The following is a 13954-nucleotide window of genomic DNA, read 5'->3' as shown; positions in this document are numbered from 1 at the left end:
ACATTGGGGGATTTTAAAACATGACCCATTGTTGAAGAAACACGTTTCAGAGGTTCCGAAATTTGTATATAGAAAAGCACGCAACCTCAAAGATCTAGTGGTTAGAAGTATAGTTTCTGTTCCAAAACCTCTATCTGTCAATTCCTCCAAGGGTTTTTACAGATGCGGCACGTGTATTATGTGCCGAACCTGTAAGAGCCACAACAGTAAAATCACTGAGTATAAGTCATGTCAAACAAATAAGGTTTATGAGATTAGAGATTTTGTCACCTGTAATTCCAAATATTGTGTATATCTGTTGGAATGTTCTTGTAACGCTCAATATGTTGGCAGAACTTCACGCATGTTAAAGACACGATTAGCGGAACATGTAAGAAATATAAAGAAAGGGTTGGAAACCCACAATGTGTCCATGCATTTTAAGAACCAACACCAGTGTAATATCAATAACTTGGTCAGTTTTTGTGGTATAAAAACTGTAAAAACCAGTTGGAGGACGGATGATAGAGATATTAAGTTAGCACAATTGGAAATGAGAACTATATACGATTTAAAAACCCTTTCCCCTAGAGGTCTCAATGCTGACTTTGAGACCAAATGGTTCTTATAATAAAAATTAAAAAAGATAATAATATATATATTGGATGGATATATATATATATATATGTATATATACATAAGAATGTGTTTTTTTGCTGACATATACGTGTTGCACATTATTAATGTTAAATACAGATGTAATACTAAATGAAAATATTCTTCCTTTTTTCTCTTGTTTGGTTTCAATGCGCTATGAGCACTCAAATGTTCTATGTCCGAGATTGTCTCGATCTGCGTTCCACTGAGAAGAGAATATGACTACCACTTCCTATTTGCGTTCCATGAGAAAGCGGAAGTCAGCGGTGCTTACTTCCGGTCGACGGCAGTACGTTTGACGTCATGACGTGACCCGCCGCGAACAGCGGAAACAAATCATACATGAAAAGGACTGAGAGGATCTTTACCAACTATGCTCTTATTTCCGGATTCACATGGAACACAAGCTGTCTCCTAGACAACCGGTTGGCACCCATTTTACACCAATCATCGACATGGGATGTCGAGGAGAACTCTGGGAAGGGATATATGATTGGGTAGTTTGTGGAAACACAGGCCAGATCTAAAATGTGGAATGGAGTCCAATGTTAAATATACAAAGAAAATATTGATCCAATCCGTATCTTTGTTATGTTGTGATTAAGAGTATTTTAGAATTATAGATATTAATTTTGGTTTTTACATATATCTTTTTGAAGGGAGGTGTAAATATATCAATTTTGAATGTCATGATATGTAATTAATGCGAGGAATATCGTTATAAGGATGATTTTATTGTATGGATAGGAATGCTGCACAGTGATTGGGTAGAAATCACATGGTGAGTTTTATTTGGTATAAATATGTGTACCAGGCTTACACACTCTACACCCTGAGGAAGGAAACATTTCCGAAACGCGTTGGTGATATGAGCTACAGGGAGTAAACATCCCCATCCATATAAGGAGTAAGATCTTTTTTCCTCAAGATTAACCTTTTTTTTCCCCCCGTTTTGTGCTGTTTTTGGGGAATTGATTGGCATACCGGTTGATGTTTGAGGTCCTTATGGAGTGGAGTGATGTAATCCCTGATTTTTAAAATATTTTATGTATGGACAATTTTTGTTTTATGAATTAAAATAACTTCTACGAAGCATCCAGTATTCCTATCCATATTTTAAGGAAAAACCATCCGGTTTTTTGAAGTGACCCATGCTGCAGTTATAAAGAAACCTTTGGATGAACATAGGGCCTAGACCAATGGTGAGTTCATTACCATATGCCCTTTTGATGCTGGTTTTAAAACTATAGGAAAAGATACCTTTATATGAGGAAACCTCACCGTACGTCGGTGAGTAAGGTATATCAAATTATCAGTTATCCTCCCTAAATTATTTACAAGGTATAAGAATTCATGGTTTGACGACTCCAATCGTACAAGGAGAAGATACCTTTATAAGAGGAAATTTCATTGTACTGCGGTGAGTGAGGTACATCAAACAAGGAACATTTGATTGAAAATATTCTCTGATGGTTGACTGAGGAGTAACATCAGTTGAGAGATATTCGCACATTTACTCGACATTAACAGCGCTGGTGGTCTACTCCCTTTCTTTCTGTTGATCTAAATTTATTCAAGTGTTGGTACCCTTGAGAGGAGACCTCAGCTGCAGTTTTCTCTGGCGCAAAATAACATCATTCACTGAGAAATGTTGCATAACTAGGTGCAAACTCAGATACTTAATTACTTACATTACACTGATGGAGAATCTGCACCTAGGATGGTCCTGGAGCAAGTTTTGATGGTGTGTCCAATGGTTGCATCTAAAGATACATCAAACGGGATTCCTGCATCTATAGATGCGCAAAGTGAGATTCCCAGTATTTGCACATTCAGATCACTTACAGCAGGGGCAGGGCTTTTATTATCATTAGCATAAAGTCGCAGATGTGACTAATGCAAAAGACAATAAAGCACTTGCAGCAGCAAGGAACTCTGGTTCAGTCCTTTATCTGGCATACCTTAAAAATGTATCATTACCTAAATGGCAGAACATCAATGTTTTCCTCTTTAAAAAGGTTTCAGAGGAAGTGAGTGTGAGCAGGAGGACCAGTCAGTAATTGCAGTCTCCAAGTTTGGTGATCCTGGGCAAACCCACCACATCCCCTTTCCAAGAGCATCACACAAGCATGGTTTTCTCCTGGGGCTATGAGAAGAGCCATGGAACTCTTAGAAAAACTGTACTGTATAGCAGAATGGAACAGCAAAAGGCTGGAGATTGAGAAGAACATAGTAATAATATGTGGTAATGCAGATTTAAGATATTGGGGCTGAACTATTAGTGAAATTTAAATTAACAACATAAACATACATTCTAATCCTAGTCTGACTACATGTATAAAATATGAAAATTGAACTTTCGAACGTTAAAAATAAACTTTCAGACTAGACTGTCTTAACTTTGTATGGTGTGTCAGAAACAGCAATAAATCAGCATGAAAAAATTGGGAACTTCCTAACTTAAATATAAATCAACTTTTTACAGTATATGTATGAGATACAGACCACATGTTTGTAACTTACTGAATGAACTGTTGATATTATGGGTACATGGATGTTTTAGAATGCAGCAATCTTCTGTCCAGACAAAGGCAGCATTCTATTCAGATAATGGGCCTACAGATTGTTGAGTAGAACTTGTTGGAGAGTTTGGTGAAAATTCCATAAAGAGAAAGAGTTTTGAAAGCGAACTGATGATACCATCAGTATCTTTGAAGACGTTCTTTATAGATGTGAATTTTTGAAGATTTATTATTTAAAAAAGTGAGGCTGAGAACTTCGACTTGTTTTTCATTGACATTACTCAACCCATGTTTGGACTTGCCCAGTCTGTGTCTCATAAGCAATGTGTTCAAATTACATCCACTGTTAGGAATGCTATATCGACATTCATTTTGCCAGCCTGTCAACTTTACCATAATGTTGACATTGACATCGACCATTTTGACATTTATTATGCAGACACTGATGAAATATTGCCATAATAGAAAGTAAACAGATCATCCCTGGTGGCCTAGCGACCATTACCTGTCCCCAGCAGCAGCATCTCCTGCAGCAGCTTCTGGGTTTCCCGGCATATGAGTCATCTGATTTGCTAGTGTTGCAGTAAGTATATGTGCCCTTACCCTAATCCCTACTCCTAACCCTCCCTCTAGTGCCTAACCATAATCTCCTCCCCAGTAACCTAACCCTAACACCACCCCTAGTGCCTAGACCTAACCCTCCTATCCCAGAGCCTAACTTTAATGTTGACATTTTGATAATGTTGGCATTTCACATGTCGAAAAAATGCTGTCTGTCAATATTTTCACAATGTTGACATCATAAGAGTTAAGACTGTGGCATTGACTTTGTGAATGTTGACATTGTTATTATTGTTGACCTAATGACTGCATCCTCATCTACCTTATTTCTGACAAATTTATGCATAGACATGGCAGCGGGCAGCACAATTATTGGGCATGTTTAAGCACCCACAGGGATGGCTTTTATAGATATAACTAGTTGCTGGCCTGCTGCTACTGTGCAGAGTGTGCAAACATGTTACAGTGAATGTTGGATGAGAATGCACCTAATAGACAAGCCATTGGAATTGATAGAAATAATAGTATATACTGTTGAGAAAAATCTTGTCCTGATGAATAAGCACATGGTTTAACTAAGTAATATAGTGGTGAATGTATAACGCAGTGATAAAAGTGGAGAAGTGAGCCAGTTGAGAAGTTTCCCATGGCAACCAATCAGCATTGAAGTAACATTTATAATTTGCATACAATAAAATTATACAGTGCAGCTGATTGGTTGCCATGGGCAGCTTCTCTACTGGCTCACTTCTCCACTCTTATCACTGCTTCATACATCTATCCAATAATCTCAAATAGAGTTCTTAAAAAAATGTAGAGGTAAAAAAAGCTGTGTTAGAGAATCATATAGACCGTGTTGTGGCCAAGACCCTATGTGCGCAGTATGGAGGAACCCAGGGCCAGATTAAGTTAGTTAACGATCCCCCACCCCATAAATATTTAATGATTCCCCATCCTTTAAATATTTAATGAAAATTAAATATGTTACAATCGACTGTTAAAGTTGGTATTAATTTACTATACAAAAATTAATACAAAGAAAATTCCCTTAAAACAGATAAAATATGTTGCACTTAACGGGTCATCATTTATATTTATCCAAGTCAGTTACTTCAAATGTGAGATACAATGTTAAAACTATATGGCATCTATGGCATATCACAGCTTCCACTAAGTAAGAAATAAAGAAGTACATATTTTTCTGGACAAACTCAATTGTTCTGACTATTTTGCATGGTTTGAGCTGACAGTACTAATACAATTCCAATGCAACATTTTCCTTGTTTAAGTTCTTCTATAAATCTGATAATTTGAATATAAATGAGATTTTAAATAAATGTTATATTGGCTTATACTTTGCAATTCAGTTCATGAATCATAATTGTATGCATACCACAATTTTTGTAATATTCTCTAACATACAGTTACATAACAGTAAAAGCTAGATAGAGTGGTAATTAATATTATCATGCAGTATATGCAGTCATCATGAAAATCTCATTTCTTCACATTACAAATGAAATCCTACACTACTTGCAAAAGAAAGGAGTAACCAAATATTTGTTTTACTCTGACAGTAAGTTCTTTTGACAACCCTTTTTCTAGTGTTCTGCATGCATTATTAAAATGTTAATATAGAGTTTATTTTTCTGACATACCTTCACGGTGTTCTAGGGCATGTTTAATCACTTATAATATTTAAAAATCCAACATTAATCTGGTTAATTTAATAACAGAAAATAAAATTGTAATCAGCAATAGGAGCTAATACATTACAAGATTTCATGAAAACTGATGTTGTTTATAAAGTATTTAGACACTTGTTAAATTATTTGCATCCATAGCAATACATTTTAATAACATTTATTAAGAAAGTACAGACCATACGGTATGTGATTGCAAATCATTCCAAATTCTTCAGCTGTGACCTGTTTTTAAGTTCATGCTCATTTAGTTTAATTACTTGTCAAACAATACTTAATGCACAATAACAGAGTCATTGTAAATAAAACAATGGACAAAAAATTCTGATCAACATTGTACAAACATGCGATTGACCTGTTTGTCATAATTACCACTGGCAATGAATGCATAATTTGTGAAAAAAAAGGATAGCAATTATCATTAAGACTGTAAGATTAAAAATGTATCATTTAGCCTTAATGAAATCGTAATTTAATAACACATTGTGAGTATATTTTGTATACTATATGCATTCAAAGCTGCATGCACACATGCAATCCTACTACAGAGAGAATAACCATATTTTCACTTGATTTCCACCTTGTGTATTGCAACACTGCACTGCACCAAGTCTTTTCACCATGATAAGGCAGTTAAAGTGTTAACAACCTATTTAGTACATATGTGAGGTTTTGTTTTGTAAGTGTATATATTTTTAGACGTTAACAGGATTGTTACCTTTGTTTCTTGTCTATATCATAGCAAACTGGTTTAAGATTAGCCATAATAATCCTCCTTTCTCTAAGCAAGCGCAAACTCTAATGGCAACAGTTTTGGGTACATATGCGTGAATTTTGGCAAAACCTGTACTGTACTGGCTGTGTGGGTACACATGCACATTTTTACACAATATGGGGGAAAGAATCTTATTATGGGATACAAATGATGTGATATTTATTTAAACCCAAGCCAGAATTCATGTGTTTTTTTAATACACCTTGTGTATTGCAACACTGCACTGCACCAAGTCTTTTCACCATGATAAGGCAGTTAAAGTGTTAACAACCTATTTAGTACATATGTGAGGTTTTGTTTTGTAAGTGTATATATTTTTAGACGTTAACAGGATTGTTACCTTTGTTTCTTGTCTATATCATAGCAAACTGGTTTAAGATTAGCCATAATAATCCTCCTTTCTCTAAGCAAGCGCAAACTCTAATGGCAACAGTTTTGGGTACATATGCGTGAATTTTGGCAAAACCTGTACTGTACTGGCTGTGTGGGTACACATGCACATTTTTACACAATATGGGGGAAAGAATCTTATTATGGGATACAAATGATGTGATATTTATTTAAACCCAAGCCAGAATTCATGTGTTTTTTTAATGATGGAAGGTGTCGCCATATAAGTATATAACTGTCTGCATTCTCTATTGCGATAAACTGAACAGTGTAGATATACTGCATTGTACTTTTACCTTTGTTTGTCAATGTTTTAGCTGAATCAATTCTGGATGCAACTCAGACTCATTCATACAAATCACTTTACGAAAGCTCAATGCTCTACCAGTCATTTCACTGACTTGACAATTTTACATGACCCAATATACATGCAAAACCTCTATTTGGTTTTGCGGAATCTTGGTGGTGCCATATAAAAAGAGGATACTAATTATAATAATATTTGGAAAATCCATAATGGTGGGAGTAAGGGGAGATACGGTAGGGTTAGTGGTGTTTGGATAAAATTTTGGGGACTGATGCTATTTGTTAAGGGTTGCTCCAAAGTCAAACCTAATTTACAATTATGTTTTTTGTGTAACCTGCATACAAAATGTGTTAATGTCATTTATTTTACATATAACATTATTTTTTTCTCTTTCTGAGTTAAAGACACTACTGATCTAGTTTCCACCAAGATTTTATCAATTGTAACCATTATCTAATACTCGCGGACATACCATTTAGAGTTTTAGATCTCTGTTACTAGTGAACTATTATTGTTTTGGCACTGTAAATCATAGAACTTAGGTTGTGACTGACCTATCTACCCTTCTCTTCATAAGCAACCTGAAGATGTCCCTATGACTTAACCAGGTTTCTATAGCAGCTCCAAAATTTGCATATCAGACACAAAAACCTGAAATCCAACTTTATTGAAATAAAGGTAAATGCTTTTTAAGATGTAATAAATTACTATTCAATTGTAAAAACCTGTATAGATACCCTGCACTATTGTGGATATACATTTTTTGTATAAATTCACTGACAGCAGTAGTAAAAGACAGTAAAGGTTTTACACATCATCAGTTTTTATTGGAAAGCATCACAGAACACAGAGATTTTAAATGTATCAACATTGTTGAATATTAGATAAGTCACATATAGTAGAGGTGAACAGGTATCTATAAATAAGAGATTAAAATATGTACTTATAGATTGCTTTTGAAATCAAATTTTGTTTTGTTTTGTGTTTTTAAAATATAATAATAATAAATAATAATATTAAGAAGAAGAAAAAGATTTCATGTTTTTTTTTGTTTATAAAGCATTTGTTATATCCTAAAGTGTGCGATAGAGAGATTATTTGGTAAAGATGTAAATTTTAGTTTCGCTCCCACATCTTAATCAGGTTAGGAAAACATAAAAAAAATAGATGATTTTAAAAAAAAAAGGACCAGGTGTAAAAGTTTAATTTTAGCAAATCATCCAAATATGCCCAATGCCTTCAGAACTATACTAGCAGCATTAGGTTTGCTTTGGATGGTAATTGCTCAAAAATGCGTAACAAAGATTGTAAGCTCGCAAGAGCAGGGACGTCTTTTCTCATGTGCCTTTCCTTTACTTACTTACACTATCTTATACTCCATATTCCCTTTGATGGCACCTAACACCTGGTTTTCTATACCTGTCCTATGTTTTTTTGTACTGTAAGTGCAGTTTTCTTGTTTGCTCATTTGATTATGTACTGTGTAATTGGTGCTGCGGATCCCTTGTGGCGCCATATAAATAAAGGATAATAATAATAATAATAATAATAATAACAATAATTAAGCTGAATTGTCCCATAGCAAAAAGCTATGAGGGTGCCGTGGGTGATTGAGTATCCCAATATTTGTGCTGCTACTATACATGTCTATACATATATAGTAGCAATTTTCCATAATATGGGAGCTGCTAGTTCTTGAGCACACCAACCATATTTTTAAAGTTGGCTCCAATGATTCTCCGTAAATTACGATCACAGTAATAAAAACAGTTTAAAAAATTAAGACATGTAAAATGTAGCATTTTGTGTAAGTGCATTCTTTGCACATTTACGTATAGTAACTGAATTATACATATTATACAATTATGAATAATATATTTTTGTGTTTTACTGTTAATGCTTATGATGCTATATTTTATGCCTTGACAGGAGTTCCTCGGAATAAAATTGTACCATACATGGATAAGCAATGCAATGTTTTTACATTGAAAGAAGATTTCTCTTTAGACAAAAAGGTAACAATAGCAATTACGTGCATCACACTGTGCACAACAATCTCTTTCACACAGTACAACATAAAAATTCTAAAATGCATTTCCAGGCACTTGGTATTTTTGGGCTTCAAAGGTAGTTTTGATGTGCTTGACAAGTCAAAGCAACTGACATTTTGTGAGATCAGCAATACTACTAAACCTTTTATTGCTCCAAACACGCCTTTTCTGTAGCTGCTGAACACTTCAGTTAAATTAATCAAAGTCCATACCTTTCTGACAGGCTTTGAAGTAGTAATTGGATAATTATTTTCTTTGCTGATTTGGCTTTGCTGCTTCAGTTTTTAGGCTATACATTTAACCTCAACTTGTTCTGATAACAAATGTAAAGAATGCGGAAAATCAATGGAACTCTAGGTTTTCCTGTACATAACTTCATTTCACAGAGTTTACAACATTCAAGACACCAACAATACTCTATAAAAATGTGTTTTTGCAGTATAATCTCAATGCTGTTTAGCAAATAGCTATTGTCAGGGAAAAAAATCCATAATGAAAAATACATATGGGTTAACAGTGGCATACTAAAGGGTGGGGTGGTGGGATGGGCCCAGCACTGGTACCAGGTTCAAGAAGGGTGTGGATCAGTCTGACCCTGCAATTGCCAAGAATGGGTGCCCCCAGGGGGCTGCCTTGGCTCTGTGTTTTGCATGCACAGTTCATACAGAGTAGAGCGAGTCCCCTCATCTGTGTCACATGACACATCACATCCGTGACGCTGATAAGGGTACTCAGGAGTCACTATGCACTGTATACACACAGATCTGAAAGGATTCAAGCGGAAACAACCATGGGTGGTGAGTACTATGGAGAGGCACTGTGTAGCAAACAGGTGAGACACTGGAGGGCATATTGAGGAAGGCATTGGGGTATACTGGGGGGTTCCAAATGAAGGACCCATCCAGGGTTCTAAATATGTTACGCATGCCACTGCTTATTCACATAATAAATTAATTAATAACATTAAGTTGTAAGTTGCATTATATATATAACATCTATTTCATAAGAAGGAATCAATGTCCCCAAATGCTAGGTCTCTTCAAAATGCTTTTCTTCTTTGGAGGTCCATGGTCTTCACAGGGTTATTTCTTAACCTTGGGTATGATGGCTGGTGGAAACCAGGACTGACACCGAACAATAAGCTTGTGAGCCTCCTGGGATGCACTGGGCATGAAGGTGGACATACTGAACAGGGGCTGCAGCTTGCAGTCCAAGCTTTAATTTTTATTTGACTTTTTCTCACTTTTGATAACTTTTCTAATGAGATGACAACTCCTGGTAGTCTTGGGGATGCCAGAGATGTCTCTCTAATATCCCCACCGGGCCGTGACACCACGAGTGGCAGGGATCTCCACGGCACCTTTCACTAGCAAGACGCAGGGACGCCCCAGGACTGCAATCCGGAAATAGTAAAGGTAATGCATGTTCCCGCTTGTGAGACCCACGATTTGTGCAGTCCATATGCTGTGGTCCCGGGAGATGGCCGTGGCTGCTGATGTGCTCCCAGTCCATTAAGTGTACTCATGGCTGCACTGGACCACCAGGGCATAATGTATACTGGCGCTGGGGACCCTTTAATGGCCAGGAGAACTGGTGGTGCTATATCAGCACAGGGTAGGTCAACGCTGCAGGTCTCCAGAGGCTGTGTCTCCCTATACCTCTCCTACATAACAGGTTATACAAATGCTGAATCCTATCAGCCTCCTCAATAGGTTGAGTAGTTGATACCAGTGCCCATTGCAGTTACATTTTCTGCATTGTATGTGACTTATGCTAGTGCTGCTGTTTTATTTATCCTTACTTCAAACTACATATATTTGTGTTCCCTGTACCTGTTTTCTATATGTGACCCCTTGAATACTAGAGATGAGCGGGTTCGGATTTAACGCCAGAATTAACGCCAGTTCGGTTTTATCCGGGTTTTTCCTATTGGCTATCCAAAACACGTGACATCCGTGAGCCAATAAGATGCCGTTTTGAGAACCGAGTAAATCCGAGTAAAAACGAGTAAAACCGAACCCGCTCATCTCTATTGAATACGTGTGTGTATTGGGTTACCTCTGCCACACTTTACTAAATATTGTATATGTGTGTGCTTATTGTCACATACTGTGCCTGTTACATGCTGCTCACTACAATATTGTGTGTGTGTTTATAACTTGCTGTTACCATGTCTAACAAAAGCAAGACAATGCCTGTCACACTGAGGTTTTACCTCAGGATTTATCACAGAATGGTCTATGCCCAGGCTGCCTAGTGCCTCCTAGCACCTCAGCCCCACCAGTTACTGTACAAGAACCTCCATGGGCTTCATTTACAAAGTTACTGGCTAAAATAGCTGACCATATAGCTACCTCACCTGTGGTCCCCTCTATGGGTATATCCCAGCCACTACAGCCCACCATGGCTCCCACAGAGACTGGTCCACAACCAGTGCAGCCCACAATGGCTCCCCCTGGAGCAGTTCCACAGCAACTGCAACCGCCAATGGCTCCCTCTATGGGTTTTCACCAGCCATTTCAACCTGTTTATCAGGCCATAGCAGCCCCACCCATCCACCCCCAGTGGTTGTATTCATTCTCTACATCTGTGCAGAGTCTAACGGCTTCATCTGTTGCTTTACATGGGCAAATCACCCTGCCTGCACCTACTGTATGCACAATACCTTCCTCACAATCCACACCACACTCAGAGGAATCATCAGTACTTGCTGACATGGTTGCGGTTTCTGATGCAGAATCGCACTCAGGGGGATGAGGAGGCCCCATCTAAATTGAATGTGGCAGCATTAATCAGGATGGTCAAATTCTCTCTTCAGCTTGAGGATGCTGTACCGGCCATTACTTCTAAAGAACCATTACGTAAGTGGCAGAAAGTAGTCCTAGCTGAGTTTCCACACTCTGACCACTTCACAGAATTTAGAACTGATGCATGGAAAACACCTACTGAGAAATTCACAGTACCAAAGAGACTCAACTCCTTTTACCTGTTACCCGCAGAGGATTGTGCACAGTGGGAAAACCCACCTATTGTGGATACTCATGTGACACACTTATTCAAAAGTTCCATCCTACCTGTCCCTACTGCGTCCTCACTTAAGGAACTGCTGGATAGACAACTGGATGGATGTCTAAAGTCTGTGTACTCTGTTACAGGAGCTACTGCCAGGCCACCTACGGCCACAGGGTGGGTCGCTAAGGCCATAGAAACATGGACCGATGACCTAGAATGCAGTTTCATATCTGATCTGTGCACAGCTCAGATATCCATTATTTTCAACATCAAGGATGCTGCCTATTACATTGGCAAAGCAGCTCTTGACGTTGCACTGTTATCCTCTAAAGTTTTGGCTGTATCCATTGCAGCTCACCGCATTGTGTGGTTTCATTCATGAAAGGTTGATACTGATGCCAAGAAAGCCCTGGAAGCCTTCCCATACACAGGTGAGTTCCTCTTTGGTCAAGCACTGAACAAGATTGTCGAGAAACTAGCGACATCTAAGACATCATATTTGCCTTCAGCTTGCTCAGCAAGACCTCAGACTTTGTCCTTTCTGACTTTTAGTTCACAAGGTAAACCCAAGGTCAGTCCTTCCCAAGCTCAGATTTGGCAGGCAAGGCATCCAAACCCAGGGCCAGACGTCCGCTTACCAAAACTGAGGTTAAACCCTCAGCCTGGCGGGACTGGCCTCCTCCTGGGGGACCCCAGGTTGGGAGGCTGGCTTCTTTAGTTTGCCCAGGCATGGAGTCTTATCATAACTGACTCCTGGTTCCAAGTGGTCTCTCATGGGTACGCTCTCTCTCATTCCTGAGGCATCCTTCCAGACAGTAATTATCTACCACTCTGTCACTGGACCCTGACAAAGCACAAGCAGTAAGGAGTTATTCTCACCTTACTGCCTTCTGGAGTGGTCATCCCTGTGCCACGACACCAACAGGGTCAAGGGCTCTATTCTTCACTGTTTTTGGTTCAGAAACCAAATGGGTCCTACCACCCTATTCTGAATCTCAAGCTGTTGAATAACCTCAGAGTACCCAAGATACATGTGGAAATTCTCCACTTCATTGTACTAGCAATGTGACGTGGGGATGATATGGTTTCCCTGGACATCCAAGATGCGTACCTGCATGTACCTATAGCACCAACGGTTCCTCCGGTTTGCTTTTCTCCAACAGCATTTCCAATTCCAGGCCCTACCCTTTGGACTGTCCACAGCTCACAGGGTGTTCACCAAAGTCATGGCGTTGATGGTGGCCCATCTATGAGGGCAGGGGATTCGAATCCTCCCTAACTTGGATGATCTACTACTCCTGGCACAGTCTCCAAAGTTATTGAATCATCATCTCCAACTGACGTTGTCCTTTCTCCAGGCCCATGGTTGGATAGTCAACTGGGTCAAGTCCTCACTCACCCCTTCTCAGAGGATGCTCCACCTCAAGGCTTTACTGGATGCCAGCCTACAATGCATCTTCCTACCTCAGGGAAAGATTGCAACATTACAGTTACCCATTCACAACTTGCTTCACAGCCCATGGGTTTCTATATATACTGCCATGCAGATCCTGGGCTTAATGGTATCAGTATTCGACACTGTGGAATACGCTCAATTTCACTCCAAGCCCCTACAGCGCCTGATACTGGACAGATAGAATGCCTTATTGACATACCTCAAATCAAAGACCCTAATTCTGATGCAAGAGGTTCATCAGTCCCTTGCATGGTGGTTTCACATGCCCAACATGTACAAGGGCTGACCTTTCTGGATTCCACTCTGGGCACTTCTCACCATGGATGCCAGTCTCCGAGGGTGGGGAGCAGTCATGGGCAGCCACTCCTTTCCGGGCCTTTGGTCCCCAGCGGAAAGTACTCTCTTGATCAATGTACTAGAACTCCGAGTGTTTTACAGCGTTCTTCAAATGGCTCAAGACCTCCTTCTCAGTCCGCCAGTGCAAGTCCACTTGGACAACCCCACGGCAGTGTCCTACATATATTGGCAAGGGGCACTCGAA

The 13954-nt window shown here is 38.8% G+C and overlaps 1 protein-coding gene across 1 annotated transcript in view; it reads left to right on the top strand.

Moving 5' to 3' along the window:
• LOC134929627 (uncharacterized) overlaps positions 1-11702 on the top strand; it is a 147263-nt gene extending 135561 nt beyond the window's left edge. Inside the window, exons 10-11 of the mRNA XM_063925211.1 lie at positions 8824-8909; positions 11130-11702. Coding sequence (XP_063781281.1) covers positions 8824-8909; positions 11130-11702 — 659 coding nt within the window. The remainder of the gene's footprint in view (positions 1-8823; positions 8910-11129) is intronic.
• Positions 11703-13954: the final 2252 nt, after the last annotated feature.

The sequence above is a fragment of the Pseudophryne corroboree genome, chromosome 5 (assembly GCF_028390025.1).
Source record: "Pseudophryne corroboree isolate aPseCor3 chromosome 5, aPseCor3.hap2, whole genome shotgun sequence".
Classification (NCBI taxonomy): Eukaryota; Metazoa; Chordata; class Amphibia; order Anura; family Myobatrachidae; genus Pseudophryne; species Pseudophryne corroboree.
This window is presented reverse-complemented; position numbering and strand designations above follow the sequence as displayed.